Source organism: Achroia grisella, unplaced genomic scaffold, assembly GCF_030625045.1.
Source record: "Achroia grisella isolate CSIRO2021 unplaced genomic scaffold, CSIRO_AGI_Agris_v1 utg445, whole genome shotgun sequence".
NCBI lineage: Eukaryota > Metazoa > Arthropoda > Insecta > Lepidoptera > Pyralidae > Achroia > Achroia grisella.
In genome coordinates, this window is record NW_026712860.1 from 1284791 (window position 1) to 1306195 (window position 21405).

General features: G+C 31.5%; 2 protein-coding genes across 3 annotated transcripts in view; both read right to left on the reverse strand.

Moving 5' to 3' along the window:
* The window catches only part of LOC131844980 (uncharacterized), a 198535-nt gene extending 195982 nt beyond the window's left edge, over positions 1 to 2553 (reverse strand). Inside the window, exon 1 of the mRNA XM_059193988.1 lies at positions 2547 to 2553. The gene's annotated coding sequence lies outside the window, so the exon portion shown is untranslated. The remainder of the gene's footprint in view (positions 1 to 2546) is intronic.
* LOC131844975 (lysine-specific demethylase 3B) overlaps positions 1 to 20921 on the reverse strand; it is a 184074-nt gene extending 163153 nt beyond the window's left edge. For both annotated transcript variants that reach the window (XM_059193981.1, XM_059193980.1), the window contains exon 1: positions 20672 to 20921. In XM_059193981.1, coding sequence (XP_059049964.1) covers positions 20672 to 20827 — 156 coding nt within the window. In that variant the 5' untranslated portion in view covers positions 20828 to 20921. The remainder of the gene's footprint in view (positions 1 to 20671) is intronic.
* Between the last annotated feature and the right edge of the window lie 484 nt (positions 20922 to 21405).

Consider the following 21405-nt stretch of genomic DNA (forward strand, 5'->3'; position numbering starts at 1 on the left):
TGTATACAAATGCAGTAAATCCTAAATTAACATCTAATTATTTTTATTATACAGCTAGTAAACCAATCATTCAACAATATAACATTGTACTGTAAGTATTTAGGCATCCCTATATTCAGTTGAACATAATGTTTCATTTAGCAATTCTAAAATACTTCCGTAAACATTTGAAGGCATATTAAACAAATATTTTTTGTTGACATACAAACAGGGTCACGAGAAAATGTTTAAACTATAATGAATTATTCAACGCTAGCTGATCTGAATGACAAATGTTTGGAATACGTAACTACGCTAACGTAAATTATTATGTTGGATAATTTTATAATAGTAACCGTGTGATGTAATAAGAAAAACATGGATGAGGTCAACTAATTTGAAGAAAAGACAACTGTTAGAAATAGAAGGGTCATGAGTTGTAACCCCGTACATATGTAATCAATGTGTTAAACAAACAATATATATATCCGAATACGTATTACCTGAATCAGTCCCAGTAATCTCTTTCTGCATCAATAGACTCCGTTGTAACAATAACGCATGCATTGAATTAAACTGTTTTCAAAACGTGCATTGTGGTGTAGTACCCAGTATACTCACAGAACACAGAACTCTGTTCTGTGAGTAAACTATTATATTACTAGAATGGGTGTCACGTTCTAAAAATAGAGATAAAAGTAGCCAGTTACGAAATGTGCGATATTGCGACTAGTGTTGCCAACAATGTTTGGGAGAGCCCACTAGACAGAACACTAAAAACCACCAAGTTTTTAAACATATTTTAATGGTAGCATTGCGATATTAATTTTGAATAAAAAGACATGGTTATCATTAAAAATAATATTCATTTATTTTTCAATCATACTTTATCTTCATCAAATAAAAACAAATACAATAACCATTCTAGAGTCTAGTTTTTAACCGAAAACTTCAATGATCAAAAGAATATTTGCCTATCGAAATTGTTAGATATATATCACTTTTGAATATGTTTAATCATTTATTATATTTATAATATTTATCATATAATGTAAAATCTATAAAAGACATTTGTCCACTAAAAATCCAATACCAATAAAGAGGGGCAATTTCATCTGATATAATGGAAAAACCTCTAAGGTAGCAACACTGATTGCCACACCAGTTGGCCTAAAAATTGAATAGTACATAGACGTGCATCGTCTTTTATTCAATCAAACTGTCCATGGTGTTTATAAACATTTACTACTTTCCACCAGCTGTTCCGTCAACGTGTTTACCATCAAAGTTATATGTCTTTTAAACTTGAAGACGTAAGTTTGGATTTAATGTGTAATTTGTATTTTTCGGATGTAATATCTTTTTTTTCATTTCTATTTTATTCGCATGTCGTTCTCATAATAATTGTTGTTGTATTGTTAAATTTATAACATTGAAATATTTATACTAATATGTAGTATATACTACAGTAACAAAAGACATCTAATTAAAATATTTATTTACCAGAGATTGGTAAGTATATCAGTTACCAATTACACAATCGTTTAGTGATAATTGAACAAACAAATTCATTATAAAAGACAAATTATATATACTACTAGATACGTGAATAAAACCATCTTGCCATCAGTGTAATTCACATACTTATTTACTTCAATTAGTATTTTATTACGGGACTAATTTTAAGTAACATTTATTGAATTTATTCCGTTCATGTATATAAAAGACATCATGGTATAAATTATAGGTATACATATAATACATAATTATAAAATTAATGAGGGGCACAATTTACCTACGTTTTGTTTACAGGACTAGATCCACAGTCCTTTATTTATATATACGTATGCTTGTTAAAACGTCTTTCAATCTCGGCTAAATTCAACCTTAGTACAAAACAATCCCTCGGCTTTCCCCTAAAGCTTGTCCCAATTTCATCCCTCCGCATTTTGACCTAGTTCTGACAGTCAACTCATTTGCCACCGTCGCTTTAAAATGGGGTTGCATGTAATCATTCTTTGCCCTTATACTCACAGTGTTGGATCCTACAGAATCTATTCAAAATGTTTTTCCTTTTCACCAGAAACATACATAATGTAAAAAAATATTTAAATTGAATGAAGATGAAAGTAGATAAGACCTATAACTTCCCATTTGCAATTTTTTATGATGATAGCAAACTAGCTGATTTATATATATATAGTCTACACTAGTTCCAAGAGCTGACTTGACAGGCTGCAGAATTAAGCTTCATTTTCCGCTGAGTTAAATGTATTGTTCAAGATTGACATGTCATATATTTAACTAATTTTAGCAAATTAATCAACAATTTAGCATATCTTAGAAATTATTTAATTTGACAATTTTATTTTTTAGACCTCGAGTCAGTCATTTTACTTTGTCCTAATTGACTAAAATTTTACAACCATTGCCACTTTTTAAATGTCAGCGTCATAAAATAAGTGTATTCTATAAACTTCATAATAAAAAAATAAACGCAAACAGAGTTTTCTTGGAAGCCTAGGTCACTTATTGTGTATGTAATATTTGTGTGCAATGTTGGTATTTATTTAGCGATACGTTGTACTTGACAGACAGGCTAATGGGGCATTTTATACGAACATTCCATATAGAAAGAGGAGCTGTGGTTGGCAGGCGACATTTGAAAAGGGTAACTAAGTGTAAGCGAAAATAAATTCTAAGTATGTGAATCTATGTGTATTTTTCAGAAATATTGTTAATGCATGTAATGTAATTGAATGAACAAAATACTTAATACTTACACTTTAGTTGAATTTTCTATAGTAAACAATACATATAATACATGTATTTTATAATATATTGTATCATTACTTTATTATATTATATATATTAATAGATATATATATTAATTACGTGCACCACTTACCCCTTTTTTTATCTTCTCTACTCAAAGGTAGTCGGGAAGAGATTGCTTTGCGATAAGACCGCCTTATGTATCAGTTTATGTAATCTTATTATATTATTTTCTGTATCTAGTGCAATAAAGATTATTAATATATAAAAATATATAATCAAAAACAAATCTATGTTGAAAAATGAACAACGTACAAAATATTAAATTAAACAACAAAATAATGCGCTCTTGGCGTGTTCTCTAAGACCTCATCGTAGCATTGAACTGGTTTCAAATATGACTCATTTTAGATGGCTACTTTTAAAACTTTATCAGTTTAATACAATACAAAAGAACTATTAATCTTTAACGTATCTCGTATAGTACTATCTTTATTTTACTATTTTGACATTGGTTGTCAACAATTACCAATATCCAAATAAACTCAACAAATATCTAAATGGAGTACTTACTGATAATTCTTAATATACCTAGTACTATCTTTATAAGTATAATGATATATTTTTGTATTTTATTTAAAAATTAAAACTCTTTTAAAACAGATGCAGTAACAACACAAAAGAGAAAAATAGTTCCGGCAAAGAACAATTAAGGGAATCGATCTATGATCCAAAATTACTATGAACAGATTTCTTCAGATGAGTCTCTAAACCTTTCCATCACAGCATAAAATCACCTTAACCAATATTATAAGAGGAAAGATTTAATTTGATTGCAATGCATAAAGGCAAAAAATAAAACATTGTTTTGAAATTTCTTTCACCTAAGAATCAGAAGAACCTAAAGAATCAGATCAGATCTAAATCAGCTAGGAACATGGGTTGTATTTAAAAAAAACAGATCGCTATCGCAAATATGCGTGTGAAGCAGGAGCGCGTCGATAGTAATTATTTTAATATATAAATAATATTATTAGTAATGGTTTTAACTCATACAAACCATATATACGTGGTAGACAGGACAAGGTCCTCTTACCCACAACAGTTCAACGACCGTGCAGAACCAACAGCCCGTCAATGTCGCTGTCGCAACGCAACGCAAGGCCGATTTTGTTTTGGCAAGTTGATTCCACTACAAAATGATAATAGATACTTTATTATCTACACAGAAACATTATTAAAAAAATACATTATTATAATATGTGGATTATAAAGTTTAGTAATACGAGTTATGAAAATTGACACCAAATAAATATATAAGTAATAAAAAGAAATTTATTTTAAATTTTAATTTCGGTATAAAAAATTAATTACTTACATTTATTTTTTTATACAGGAATTAATATTTAAAATAAATTATTAGATTCAATTCAAGTATAGGTACAGAAAATATATTATATTCCCTGTTATATATCTACATATAATGAATATTTTCTAAATAGAGAACGATACAACAGCTCTCTGTTAAATAGAAAGAATACCATATTAAACAGTTCTGTTTATTGATTACAATTTAATTTATTTACAAATTCAATAAGTAATAGATAAAAAAGTCAAATCTTGTAAAATAAGGTTTCACTCTAATGAACTATTATTTGTTTTCAATGCTATGTATAATATAATAATATGATATACTTTATTTGCTACGTAACAAACACACAAATATGGTAGATAAATGTAAAAAAAGTGTTCTATTCACACAAAATAAATTCCTTTCCTTCCATTACAACAAAAGTAAAATTTATATCGGATTCTATATATAAAGAAACTAATGAACATTGCCGTCATTGACTTGGGTTGAGTAAACTGAAAGTCTGTAGACACGCTAGCATATAATAGAAGCACTAATGTGCCCAGATTATACAAAAAGTAAAATAGTGACATGCCTCACAATAAGAATAGAAAAAACAGATATCGTATTTTAATGTCAAGTAAAGTACACAATTACTTGTATGCTAGTAATATTACCCAATAAGCTAGCCGGTGCAGTCAACTGTAATGGCACGGTAAATTGATTGCGTAAACATTGTTTGATCTCACGCCAACAAAGTAAAATATGATAATTATTACATAAATAGAAACTACGTTTAGAATTTACTATACTGTATAATATAAAGTAAGTTCACTTTCGTTTTTAATGAACTACATTTTAATTGACTCACATGACAGCCTCGGTGGTCTAGTGGTTTAACAATATAAAAGTATAAGGTTGTACGAAAAAAAATGTATCCATGTATTTATATCATAGTGTCAAACTGTGTGATACGTGAGATATTATTATTATTATTATAACAATATAAAAGTATAAGGTTGTATGATCATAGTGTCAAACTGATACTAAACATGTATTTGCAAAAGAGATATGTCTTACAATACTATAAAAATATATATAAATAAATAAAAAAATCAAATAGTAAAACACATCATTCGCATCAAGAGATAAATATAAAATATTACTATGATAAAATGATAAATTACTGAACATCGGCGAAGGTAACTAATATGTATGGAAATTCTCTAATAATGGTACTCAAACGGTAATTTTAAATTTTCTCATTCCTTGTAATTACATCAGTTATCATATTATCATATATTACGTGTTAATAATGTTTACACAAAACGTAATAATGTGTATCTGCGGAGACGACATCCTACTCAAGACAATGCCAGTATGTTATTTACGTACATTTTATCATTGTATCTACACACACATATCATTTTATACTATTTGTAAGTATATTTCCATTTACACATCTTAGAAAATCTTTTTTTTAACCTATCGTAACATAAGAAACACTGAGAAGGTGACAAACATTTTACAATTGCATAATAATTGAATGATTAATTATTTAAATGTGGGTTATACATAAATTAGTTTAAATACCCTTCTTCTTATTTAACGTATTAATTATACAGGTAAATTGGTGTGTACATTGTTTTGTGATATATCACACTTTTCTTTTGTGGACTCCCGCGATACGAATCCGCCTGGTTGAATCTATAAGAACTGTATTATACTAATTTGTAAATGTATTGTGTAAAACAATATATATAAATAAATAATATAATTAATTAGGAAATTACATAAAGTTCCTAACAATTGACGCTGTTTAACGAATCTTTATTCGTAGGACATCTACAGAAAGAGATTTTTTAAAATAGACATAATGGCATTCAAGGGTCCCTGCCTATAGTTACTACATAAGTCAGAAAAATTGTAACTAAAAGGACATTGTAAAGTATTTTTCGAGATTGAACTTTGTGTTTCTTTCTCATTGTCTCTAAACGTTGATATTTCCTCAGACTCGCGGTGGATGCGATTGTCACATGATGAACATTAGTTTATAGATATAAAACTCAACCAGGTTTAATATTAATTATGCAGTATCATTTGTATGTATTTAAATTATTGTTGCATCAAATTGGCCATATTACGGAAATAATGATAACGATAAATTGTGAAAGTGAAGCCCTATTTGAAGGAAGGAACGGAGCAAAACCACTCCAACCGGTTTCGGTAGTTGAACTCGTGTGGAGACTATGTTGAAACAACGGACTTGTGGAAAAGGTGTCTAATATATGATAATCAGCTTTATCCATCTACATAAATTAGATTATATAATATTAAACTATAATTTCAAGTTCGATATTCCCATAGCTATAGCTACAATAAAGTTTAAATTTTATATTTAGTCATAAATTACAATTATGACTCATTACAATATTAATAATTCGTACTACATAAATATTTCGCCATATGACTTTGTCAGTAATAGTCGCTAAAGAGTAGAATTTGCTAGGTACGGTATATCACAAACTAGAAAATTATAGAATCGACCTAGATTGTTATAGATTTTTAGAGGTTAATACATATTATCAAAGAATTTATATGAAGACAGTTCAGTATTACTGTACGACTACAGTAATACCAGGTGTTAGAAGTTATTTTTTTTACACACAGTAAAACGGTATTTTCTCCACGAGCAACTGGACTGGTTTTATAAGGGCCAATAATAGACCAGTATTACTTTTCTGAATTATTAACTTCGTCGTAATAACGTTAACTGTAATTTAATTGCAATTATTAACTAAGAAATCCATTAAACGCCATCAAATAATAACGAACATGGTTTTATGAGACCAAACGTTGAAAATAATCAATAACACATACTTAATGGGTCGTCATTTCACAAATAGCTTAATCGTATAACGGTTTGTTTTTTGCATAACAATACCTTCCCTTTTGTGATGGATGTTACTGTCATTAGGTACAGTTACAAGGCTTATCCTTTACGTGTAGGTATAGATAGCTATGACTTGGTAAGAAATATTGATCATAAACAGTATTTATTTTTTTTCGTTATTTACGTTTTCATTAAGTGTATGAGTTTTATTTTTGTTTTTGTTTTTGTTTTTGTCTCTATAATGTTACTACTACTTTTACAAAAACTGAAACAAATATAGTAGGTAGGTACCTAATATAGGTTTGATTTATTAATCTACCGGCTGAGCTCGCGACTTCATTCACGATTCATGAGCGATATATAAAAAAACTTTTTGATTGTAAACTTATTGGAATAAAACAAATACAAAATTTTATAGTTTATAGTGAAGCACAATTTATTAGTAGACACCGCATCCAAATCAGTTAATTCGTTTCTGAGATTAGCGTTCAGAAACAAACTGAATAAATTCTGGCATATTCTAAATTGTAAAATATATTTTGCGTAAGAATTGAACATAGATCGACACTACTATGGTATTGACCCGGGTATTTTCTAAGTATATTATGTAAGTATATAGACACTTCTATCAGTCTCACCCTATACACCGAGTAGTAGTAGAGCTTGTATTAACAAGCTTGGGCTTAGATCGCTTTGTGTGAATTGCCCAAGATTATTGTTAGTGTGTGTGTATGTTCTATAAAAATAAATATATAGAATAATAGTGTACAGTCCATAAGTTATGAAAAACTGCAAGAAACTGTATTTATCTACAATACATTAAGAATTTAAAATAAATAGGAAAGGAATCTGAGGTAGTTATTTCTGGTAACAATCTATAATGATTAGTGTATTGCATACAGAACGGACTGTTCTATTAATAGTAACCGATAGTGCGTCATTAAAGTTGATAGCACAACCAAACAATATGACATAAACACAAACTTGACAGACTGATAAGTAAACTGAATGCACCAATCATCTCGGTAACATTCGGTTTTAACATCTTAGACACTCATAAATTCATTTCATGGAATCCTATTATATTATTAGAATTTTCTAATTATCAAACAGATGTTACAGAGATATATCCATTAGACCTTATAAAACATGCATTAGAACTCTTTGGTACCTTATAAGGTACTAATGCTTATAATAATATTACGTAACGCAGTTCAATAAGTATTAATAATAAAGTAAATAAAATACCATTTTTGTCACGTTCGCCAGTCAAATTTTAAATATTGCGTACTAAATATTTTAGCTGTTCAAATCATTGGAGTAAAAATTGCGTAGAGGAACGGCTAATAGACATATTGTATTTACTTTGTATTACCTAATACTACTTATAGACTATGAAGGTCATTGGGTAAATTAATTTTTGGATTACTTACATACTGTTAAATATGATAACTTCCGTCTGCTTTTTGAGATAAAGCTAACCCCTGTCCATCACTGTGATACAATATATCTTTATGTCAAACCGTTGAGCCGTTTAGTCGTGAAAAGGTAACAAACATAAGATTTAGCATTTATAATATTAATATGAATTTCTATTGTAAAATATAAAGAATAATAGACAGGCATATAGTAAGTATGGATTAATATTTCTGTTGCGTATGATCGACTATCGCTAAATACAAGCATCCAGTTTATAGTATAGTATAAACTCAACATCTGTTACTATATAACGAGTCAGTGTCCTAATTGGAGATCTCATTAATTTACTAATAATTTTACAGCAGCGTGTTCAAGTACGTAGCTGATTCAGCAAATTCAATTAGTCCGAGGTGTTGTTAGTGGCACGGTTACGTAATTACTATCGTCAAACACACGCGGCGTCCGCTTCGTAATTCATGCCGGTCCAGTCTGTGCTATAGCAATTTTTTATGTTATAGTAAGTATATATAGTATATATGTCTGACAATTTACTTCAGAATTTATTTTATGTTTTATAACAATTTATAATGCAGCTGTAAAATATTAGCTACATGTATTTTAACTTTCGGTAAAATGGTACTGTTATATAAAAATGCGAATAGAACCAGAACTCTGCGTGTAATTTAAAAAAGATTATAAATCTTATTAAATTAAACAGAAAGAGCCATTAGAGAATTTTAATATTATTACTTTCATAATACACCATTTATATTTATTTATTTTTTCAATGTAGTTCTACAGGCCTACCTGCATCGTAAACTTTTTGAATATTTTGAAATAACTACAATGGAATTAACAATATTCCAATGAAGCAGTTAATAGTAGTTGCACTCAAAGAAAATTCGCAGCAAATTAAATTAAAAATCGCAGACGTTTTATTGTGAAATACGCATCGCAAGAAACCTTTGAAACGAACCTTCTAGTCTGGACCGCTCACCAGCCAAGGCCGCCGGTCATGGCTGGGCTTGGTGCCACTTTATGGTGAAAAGAACATGGCCATCAGAACGTTAATCTAATCTCTACTGATAATATAACTACAGAGATTACTCTCTTTATCTCTTTAAGTAGAAACAGTGGTAATGGTGCAAATAATAAATGATTCAAGAAAGAATGATCGCATTATCTACATCACAAATTAGAATCTATCTCGTCGTAGTCACTGCAGAAATATATATAATAAATTTGCATTGGCACATAATCATGCGCGAGTCAAATTCACACACAGAGGACTCGATTATTATCATCATCATCGTGTCACTACTGTACATAAACTGCTCTCAAGGCTAGTCACTGGGAAAGCCCTTCTTTTGTAGTTGTTACCCTAGGTTATACGATAAGCTTATAGGGTGTCCTACACTATGTTTACCAGTTCGCGGTCTCTTATCTACTTCAGCGATTAATCCTAATCTGGAATAATAAACATAATGTGATATTTTTTTCTGTTTCTCTTAAAATGTAGTGATCAAATCGAAAGATTTCATAATTTGCATAGATATTAAACTACCATTCGGCATTTGCAAACTACAAATTGAATAGCATTACACACATTTCAGGTTTATTATTTTGGCGAAACACAATGACACATGAAGTGAAAACAATTAAGGCTGCGGCAGACAGTGTAGTCGCAAGTCATTGGCTAAATACTTTCGTCAATGTTGTAACAGGTATTTCAACCATCCGTCGCTACGTTGGTATAAATAACAGTTAATTTATCGTGACACGCTCCGTTACTCAGAGTCGCGTGCAACGGGTCCAGTCTTCCTACTTCGCGTCAACAACCACGAATTCCTAAACTACGAATCTACGGTTTTACGGTCATGTACTGTTAAGTAAGTTAAGCAGTAACAAACGAAGAAAAAGCTACTGGGTGTATTCTGCTACGCTAATAAGTTTATCATCATCATCATCATTGCCTTGCCTTTATTCCATTATTTGGGGTCTAAAATATGGACAAGGATATGGCGAAAAGAAGAGACATGACATGACATGATAATGTAATGGTAACACCACGCTATTGTTCTTTCACATCCTTATAAATATTGTTTATGTTCTTTATATTGCACATAACGCTTCGTTTGGCACCATTAGCTGAGCGTTGCTCTTCGGTTGAGGTATTTAGGTCGCTTGCAATTCGGTTGTAAGTTATTTCCAATCTTCCTTGTTTGTTGGATACCGAATGACGGTTTCAAATATTTTTTGCCAAATTGATTTGCAAATGTTAATTACAACAAATTTACTCAGTGTGTATTAAATTTTTTATATAATTGTAATGGCACATTAATGATGAGAAGTGGTAACAGTCGTCTATTAAACGAATAGCACTACGGACCCTTTTACACTTCATAAGCTGGTAAGGCTCTGAATTAGGTGAGATTGAGATACCCATGCAGACGAGTTTTCATAAAGTCTCGGAAAGAATATCGGTGAAAACTAAATACTTAAATTAGGAACACTACAACAGGAATTTACTATAACAGGAATTTTATTAAGACATTATTCGTTTAAGAATATTTGACCATGTTGCAATATTTCGTAAGTAACAACAGCAGTACATGTTTGTACCAACATTAATGCAGGAACAATATCATAATGTAACATAACAATTATGCGTACTTGTTGAATAACAAAGAAACTCTTAGTAATTCTAATCACATTATAATACTTGGATACGTAGCAACATCTGCATTAGACTTGAGTTGAATAAAATTACTATTGATTATTTTATACAATAATAATTTATAAACTGTATATAAAGATAACTAAACCCATAGTTTTTATGAATTTTTTGTACCGCGGCAAAATGGGTAGCTACATAAGACAACTCGTATTTTAACATGTGGTATCGTCCAGATAGATCAGCATAATACGAGTACAGATAGTTACGAAACGGTGGCTATATTATTATAAAACATTTATCTATTATATTATAAACATTTTATAGTAAAATATCTAAGTACTGACATGATAGATAGACGACTGTATTGCGTAATAAAGATAAAGTTATCATCCGGAGTGCTAACATACCTCCGTTTTATTTGAGCACAATTGCAACATGTCAATAAGACAAGAACTGGTTTGTTATATTCGTCGATGGCACTGAGAAACGGGGCCCGAGCAGGTTGCGAAGGGCCATTACGAGGTCGTAGTACCAGCCTTATAAGTTCAGTCAATGTTGTCACAATGACGTCTATTGAAGCATCTACCCATCGACTTGTTACTTGCTACATATTTATTTGCGTGTTCGCAATTTTCCAATATAATGAAGAACCTTATTCACGGTCTAATAAATATTATTTATAAATAGGTTTAATACAAAATACATAAATTTCCATTCGAGTAATTTAGATTATTTTTAAATATGAATCTAATCATATTGTATATGGGGAAAGAGATTATTAGTAATATGGACTGTTTGATCTCATTGCTAATTAAGTACCATACCAGCAACCTTCACGCGATTACCCCTGGAAACTATCGTGATAAATTGCAGGTGAGTTTATCACGATGGACTAACTGACCTGACCTCAGGCTTAAATGATTATCCTCTATATTCATCCTGGTGCACCGCTAGAGTAAACCGTTAGCGTTGGCGAGTGCACAATTTCTTTATCATATTCTCATATTAAAAAAAATATATTGTATAAGTAAGAAATAAGAAATATTTCTTGTGTTTCTACACATAAATATATAATTCTTACTTAAATTTTGTTTAATGTCGTATCATTGACAGGCATTTATGCATAGGATGTTAAATTTCTTCATTAATTTACAAAAAAATACTTGATAAGCGAGAACTATGATATGATGTGAAGATACGGTTTATTGGCTCATATTCTTTCCAGCAGAACTTGCATCAGCACCGCGTTGTTTGTTTACTTGGGCTTTATATTTATAAACATATTTGGTCCAATGGCCAACAAATTTGTTTGTTCTTTACTATAAAAAACTTCAAAGCGAATAAAGATAGTTATTTGTTCAATGTAGATTCTATAATCTCGTTTGTCGGGTTCTACATAAACTGGTTAGAGGGCAGTTGGAAAGCGTCCCACGCTATTACTGGGATATTTTCACTTCCATGAGTACTTACTTTAGATCAGTTATAAAAATAAGTTTTCAACAAACTGCCTAAAGAAAGTTTCCAAATCAAAGGCAATTTTTAGTGTATAACATGGCTGCTGCTTTTGGCTGCATATGTACCTGTCCCATCTATTTCAACTACCAAGCAGGTTAAACACCTGTCTTCATAAAATAGTTCTTTAAAACTTTAAGTAATTTTCTTTGTGAATAGTATGGATAGATAATAAATAAATTGCACAAAAGAAGTCTATAACATTTAAAATATCTCCCAAATTGTGAATGTACAACTTTAGTATTATTTTATGTAAATTATAGAGAATACAATAGAATAATAGTAATAACCACGAAACACAAGTAATGAACAACGTAGAAGCCAATATATGTAGAGAAATAGTATTTTTAAACATAAAAGAATTAACATTGAAAAAGACATTACAGCATGACATTGTTATTTTTTGATGAATTCGAGAAACTATATATATATATATAATATTTAAAATATGTATTTGTATATTCATATAATATTGTCTATAGGTATTTTACACATTAGTATTAGTATTGTCAGTGCTTACATAACAATTCTCCTTAAATTGTAACTATACTTATATCATTTAATAAACGGGTAAAACATCGTTTTGTTCTCATATCTCAAAGTATCATCTATAGGCCAAATAGAACCTATGCTTATGTACCAGCTATACAAAAATTTTCAAGAGAAAAGTCGCTTTCCCCTGTACTGGCCGTGCGCGCTATGTTCATACTTATGAACGGCCTAAGGGCTCCCCGCACTCTCCTCTGACCTACTTTCCCCCCCGGCCCTGCGATCTTTGCGGTGCTGAGTACTTGCACAACTGTGTGTGACATTAGCTGGATAATACTGATGACTAAGCTCGAGCCATTTCTATTTTAGTCTAATTAATATATATATATGGAGTACTTACTATATTACTTAAATAGTCATAAATTCCAAAGATTCATTGTGATCTCATTAGGATATGTCAAATGTTGTGTTAACTGTAATATCAATACTTGATATTTCTTTTAAATACTCAGCTATAATACAGTGGTAAGAACATGCATATTGCTTTTAATGTTTTTGATTATGTAATACAACTACAACTTATGTAGAGGAATACATGTCATTTGGCTTTGTCTATGACAGCCATATCACAAATTTTAATGTTAAAAAGTTCATTATACATTTTAACCTTAAAAGCTATAAACAAAAAACATGAAATATATTACAGAAAACTTTTATTTACAATTGTATTGATAATCCTAACGGAATGACCTGTCATCTTTAAAATGAGTTGAAACTAAACATTAGAAAATATGTAAGTAATTCGTTATAAAAATATTTTAATACAGATATAAAAAATACCTACTAGCAGTGGAGAATTAAAATAAGTTTTTTATAAATTAATTTGTTTCTTATTGCCTTATACATTAACACTTACAAATCTATTAACAATTGGAATCCTTACTTTCTTTCAATTCAAAAAATAGATTGAAAAGAAAGTACAAAATAGTTAATAGTGTTTTTAGTCTTATTACGTTATTATAAACATAGCAACTCGTCTTTTATAAGTAACACTAAAAGAACACTAAAAACACGCTAAGTAGATATATAGTGTAAATCTTTGTTTTATTACGAATTTATTGTAGGACACAGAACTAATCTTAAGAAAGATCTTTAAAACTAGCCAACGAATAGCTTTACTGTACCATCCTTTCTACTAGCAGAGCATTTACGTTATACCTGTTTCATTCTAGTCTAGACAATGATTTAATAAAGTTTGTACCAAACCGGTCTGTGTTCTGAGTTTCTATCTATTAAACAAATGACCTATTAATATAGGACAACTGTTATACAAATCGATTTAATAGTATAAAACTTTTATTAACGAATGAATAATTTAAAACTAATATTAGTGTCCAATTTATTTAATTTATTATTATTTGTATGTATACATTATTCTATACGTAGTTTTGGTAGACATTGTACGCAGTTGGCTGCATGTGTACCTGTCTCGTCTATTTCTGCTACCAAGCAGTTTGCTTTAAAACCCGTATTACGGTTTGAATTACGGACCAACATGTATTTTACCATAGTTTTCATGAGGGGTATCACGGGCTTGACTTGATATGGCGACCTAACTTCTGTGGTGCTATTCATAGGTGATGGTTGTCACTTACTATAAAATGGGCCGTTGCCGTCGGATTGTTCGGCATTCTGGTTACAGTAAAAAATGTCATAAAGCCTCTGTAATCGTCACTTTTCCGCACCAATTATTTGTGGTCTCACATAACACATAACTTTTTTGTAACCACTATTACTTATGAGTAACATGACTCATCATCTAAGAATATATTCTGTACTATATATGTATATATACGTACTTATATGTTCTGTACTAATAGTTGCGGAATTTAACAAAAATACGAATACCGTAACCAGTGAAATAGAGAAAACAACAACTCTATGTTTAAATTTATACGAATAGATAGGATAACAAGTAATGCTATAGGTTAGGCATAGGTGAAATTGGAATGTCGGTGTCGCTGTCTGTCCGTAAGTATGTCACGTTATCATGCATCATAACTTTTGATAATAAAATCAGCTGATACCTTTATATAAAAAAGACTATCAACTTTGTACCTTTGTACAACCCTTTACTGTATATACGTTGAGTTTATAACTGACTGGATTGATGATTGTATTTTATATTTTAGCATTATATTGAAATCATGATAATAAATGTTTGTAGATGATCGATTTTGAAATGCCTGAAGTGTATAATTTATAAAACCAGAGGCAATATTAGCTTCCGACAGGCTCTTTAGTAGGTTTTTTGTCATGTCAAAATACAATATTCTTCGACAAAGTCAGGTTAGTTTACCCACCGAGGTATATTAATTAAAAATTTATCATGATGGTTTCCAGGAGGAAACACGTAAACCTGAACCTGTACCTAGGTGTCCTCGTTGGACCTATAGTAGGTACATTTCCTTATGTAATCAATCATCATAAAAAATATTTTTTGAGCCATACATTCAATTACTCCCATTGGCAATTGAAGTCATTGCTTACGTAAGCACATTCAATTATAAATATTTTAAAATATGGGTCATTGCAATAAATAAATCAGGTGCTTATGAATCTGATGTAACCCACAATTACGTTATCTATATTTAGTTAGCTACTGAACTATATTGCCAATCATACAAAAGTGTGTACGATATGATTTGTTAATCTTGTCTTGAATGTTCAAGTAAATATTGACGCAATCTCGAAAAATAGATCGGTGTGATAAAAGTTGATATTGACAGATTTAAGATTATTGTAATCATAATCAATATTTTTTTAATTTATTGTTGACATAAAAATACAGATCATGTAAGTCAAATAAATAGTCGGTTTTATAATATACCAATACAGCCTTACATACATACATTATTTAACCTATTATTTATTGTAACAGAAAGACGGACGAAGCTGCCACATATAGGTTCCGTTTAAGATTTTATTTGGAATCTTAAAAAGGAATATATTAAACAATTACTATCAAAATGTACGTAATGTTATAGCGGTGAAAACCATAGTTGTGGCATCACATAACATCGTGCAGCGATGTTATTAAAACCACAACGCGAAACTGTCGTGTTTAACAGAGTATTTTTTTATAAAGCATTACGACGCGACGCGACGCTTTGTAGACCTTTTCTTGATCTATGATTACGGATAGAGAAAGAATAAATAATTACGGATGGTATTCGGTTATATTAGAACTCATTAGATGTAATTATTTAAATAATACAGCACATGAGCTATATATTTTGATACAGCTAAAGACAGTTTGCCTTAGAGATAGAGACGATATAGGAACGAAGATCGGCAGGATTGTGATTGATCAGTTTTCATTTTGTCTTGCTAATTAAGATTAATTAGTAGACAACCTACTGATCAACTCTAATAAACAATTGTTTAACCACAACAAAAATTCTGCACCAATGCTATGGAGCTTTCTAATCAATACACTCGCTCACTCTTGACATCCCAAGGGATATTTACATGAAGCAAAAATTGGAAAAGTAGAACAGGGTCACTTCAAGAATCCGTATATCTCACCCACTGCTTATGGTATCGAATCGAAGTGAAATAGTACCTCTATTTCACTTCGATTCAAACCTATTATCTAAACAAATTAACTATATCGCACTATACGTATGGTTTTCTGGAAGTTGGTCTGGCGTTTCTCACTCGGTGGGAGAGCACAACGTTGCAATGGTACAAAGATATGCCGGCTATTTATAGGCAAGCGATGCAGGCACGCGGCACTCGGCGCATCGCACTACAGTCGCCTTAGTCTTGTCTCTCCATTTTGAATGTTTGTTTCGTATTTCGATGATATTTTATTGAATTTAAGTGTTCACTGGGTAGTGAGCATACTGAATTAGAATTATTATTTTTAATTCCGCTTTCCTATGTGAGAGTTCACGAACTTTTAGTATAGACAGCCTATAGACCTTTAATAGAGGCAGAGGTTTATCTTCCTTATTGCAGATGCATCGTTGAGAGGTGAAACACGTGTCGCAATATCTAATAAGGAAGAACATAATATTCGTACACTCCTACTAACGGCGGTCAAACCTCCACAATGCCTGTGGTCTCGCAAACACCAGCGCATTTATTCGTAGACCACCGTTCCGAAATTATCTCTCTCTATCTTCCGAAAATATCTCCATTCGAAAATATCTTGCATCAACGTACCTAAAAACTTATTCATACGTACATATATAAATAGACGTTTGTAAAATAATTAATTGTATCAAGACAAGCAAAATATCTCCAATACTTTAAAACAAAATAGGGAAAGGAGTGAAGATACCATATTTTTTTTATATCGATTAAGCATTACCTCAGATTACGTTTAGACATATGTAGTTACGAAAAATACCTCTACAGGTAATTAATTATAAAGACGTTTTGATTTACTGCTATTATAAACTACAGAATAGATTAGTAACCAGTCTGATGGGTACTTATAATAGTCAAAGTTGATTGAATATTCGAATTATACGTAATATAAATTATTATGAACAGAATTTGTATTGCGTAAACAGTGACGTAACTAAACACTGTAAACTATGTAGGTAGCTAATGTTCTAACAAATACAGACCACAGTGACAAACTGACGAACTAATTACCCGAGATTATCGACGCTAAAATTGGACAATATCCAAACCAAATTCGTCGTGAAAGCGTTCAAGAAAACGTACGGTAGGTATATTAAATTTCGAACTGTATTACTAACACAGGTATTAATTCAGTCCCATATAAGCGATGATCGAAATGACATCGTAAGCCAAGGTTTGAACCTTTACAACCCTCAGACATGCACGACTTCTCCTTCAGCCGATTCGTAGGTCCTTTCTTTGTTCTGAAAGTTATCTAGTGTCGCCCCCAATTTCATCAGCCCAGCTGCAGTTACCAGTATTAAAATAGTGAAAAACAGTACTTTGTTTTGAGTTACCGAGAAGAGTACCAATGAACTAGCTCAATCTAATAATAGTATTAGTGTCGTTTGTTGCAGTAATAGAGCGATGACCATAGAAAAAATTAATCTAAATAAGCATAGTCGTAGTTTTAACAATAGTTAACCATAAATTTATACAGAGTTAGAAAGAGAAAGTACCGTCTAAAAGGGCTTGTTACATGTAATGCTTTCTTGACTTTATAGCTACAACAGGAGGTTAAGTTACGAGTAGGTACATCTCACGATTGGCTCTACTGATATGATAAAACTACCAAAAATATATATATGGGTTACGTATGAACAATTATGCACATTTCAAATTCTTGAGTGAATATTAAATTCTGTCTATAGTCTATACGGACCCACTGCAGGTATGTGAACCAGATTTCTTAAGTTTTAGTATAGATATGTCATAGACCCCGTAGGTAGTTCGTGTTCGGTTCGGAAACGATGCGTACAGCGCAGCGGCAGTCAGTGCATCGAACGCGGTGAGAGCGGGGTCGATGAACTCCTCGCCATGTGCATACGGTTTGTTCACTTTATACCTATCACAATAAGATCAGATCTCTACGGTAAGACAAACGTCTTTACAAATTAGTCGTCGCACCGCAAAAAAAATAGAAAAAATAGACGGTAATAGCTCTTTTAACCAGACTTTCGCATGCTCTTTCGGTTTATGCCACATTTAATCAAATTTTGGTATCGAAAGTTTAATTCAATTAAATAAAGTTTCGACTAATTAGTAAAAATCACGGGTTCTTACCACGTTTTATATTTATTTGCTGAGTTCCCGATATTTCGGCAGTGTTTCAACCACCATGATCACGGGTAAACTGAAGAGCAGCGGGTAGATGGAAAATGAAATCTTTTTATGGGCAGACATATGCGTCTACCATCACACGTCTTCGTTTGTTGCTACTACTGGAACTCGCTCGATATTCATCTCGGCAAACTGTACTCACAGTATCTTTACGTACATTTAATACACTTTTCGATCGCGTTTTTTTTTTTTGCAAATAAATTTTGTTTAAATAATGACCGCGTCAAGTTTAAAACAGTATATAAAGTTTCGACTGTCACTAAAACTGATTGGTGATGATTATAAATATATAAACGTTGTGACTACAATTTTACAATTTGTTTTATTTAAAAATTCGTACTTAATTCCTAATAGAATATATAAATATTTTTCCAGATAATATATTATTAATGAACCCAGTAGGCGCCATATTCTCTAATAAATTTTGTCGTACGACCAACAGGGGGGGGGGGGGGGGGGGAAGGACAGCGAACGGCGAAGGGAGGAAGGGTCCGGACAGTTGGAAAGGGCTCGTAGCCTGGGACCTATTTACAAACCCCAGCCCCCAGAATTATGAAATTCGGCATCAGTTAGCTGGAATTGTTTTGTTCCCGTCTATATAGGTCACCGTTTAATGAAAGATAAGAGTCACAAGTATTAACATGTTAAATTCAATTGTTAAAGTTTAGTAAAATTTAGTTTAGACCTTTTCATTCACCATTTCATTAATAGTTGTTATAAGTCGAATTTATATTTGAAAATTGATTGTGATTTTGACAAACAATGAGTATTGTTTTTGATGCAAATATATTCACGACGCATGCTTTATTTGTATTGAGTATAGTTTTGCGAAGAAACCAAAGAAGAGACAAGAGCCGAGTAAAATTAAGCTTGTAACCAAACCTACGAATAGGAATCGAACTCGTCAGTCAGAATTTTTCGTGAAAGGTATCGTTACCGAGCTTGTGCCATGCTAGCGGATAATATAACATACCATACTCCAGGAGATGGGCGAGATTCGTCCGCGAACCCATAGCAGAAAGATATCTATGTCCTTTCATTAACAGTCCGTTCAACTACCTATCTGTATTTATTTTAATGGATGATGATGGAATAGTTCCGCTACCAAATAACTAGCTAGCACCAGTGAAAGACAGTATGGAGGTGAAGTCAGGATATTTCGCCTATCGTGACTATCTCATCTATATCTAGTTTCTTGGTACTTTTCAACTAAAGTAGCTAGCTACTCGTACCTAGTGGAACTGAAAGATAGTAGTACTGATAAAAAAGATGAACACAAGAGGCCGAAAGATCCTGCATCAATGATTTTAAGTTTATATTCAAAATTGTATGGAAGTGTCGTGTACTGTATCTTTACCTATATAGTACAGGTAGTTAGTTAGATAGCGTACATACCTAGGTACCTATATCTCTAAAGAAGTTGGGCAAAAGCCACGACATTGAAATCATATTTAATCCAAAGTTTGGCTTTGAAAACCAGTGAGAATGTGGAGAGCAGCCAATAATACCTACAGCTAATTGATTAACTGGTATATGGGTGTCGGTAGACCTGCTCTGCCACTTGGGGTCTATATACCTATATTTATAAACTTTCTTAGTGAACAAAGTGCTTGCAGTACATAGCTATAGAACATAAGAAAAATTCTATAAGACATTATTTATTATAAAATTTAGCAAGTCTGTGTCAAATTATTACTTTTGATGAATTAAACTACTAATAAATTACGCTAATTATTATTTTTTATGGTTCACATTTTACCTGAAGTTCCTTATTCTTGTTATCTTTCAGCGAAGCTGCCCTGATAACACCAGCTTTCCAACCCCATTCGGAAACTTTATTCACGTTAATTTTCGTAACACCACTCACAGAGAGAAATCGTTTGCCAACTAAATCTTCACGGTATTTATAGGCCATAACGAACTACACAATCACATTATTCACTTCAAAAACTATCACAAACGTCAAAAACTCAGCGCACCAACGCACTACACGACACACTCTCCGTTGAGCGAAGGGAAACTACGTGGAAAATATAAAAAAAAGTCATTGCGGCCGTACATTTTATACGACCAGTTCAAAATGAGCCTTCTGTTACACTCATTTTGCAAATACCACAAGAACCATTTAATTTGTTAGTATTATAACTAGCAACGTGATAATAAACAAATTAAGAAGGTTACTCACCTTTCACTTCTTTAGAGTAAACGGAGACTTTTCTAAATGTTCGGTTTATAGGCCGGTCACCGGTCGGAACATCGACGTAGATTCTACGTCCGAATTCCACAAAATATTGGTAGATGGCACTGTTTCTGTATTTCAACAACATTATTAACCTAATTTTTTTTAAACTGCATTTACTATGGATTACAGTTACTAATGTTACGAACATTTAAATCATTATGTCAATATATACTATACAATATATTATTAATATTAGTATGATGAGACTGGGTCAATCATGTATTTGTTAGTCACGTACATAAGTTTTGAAT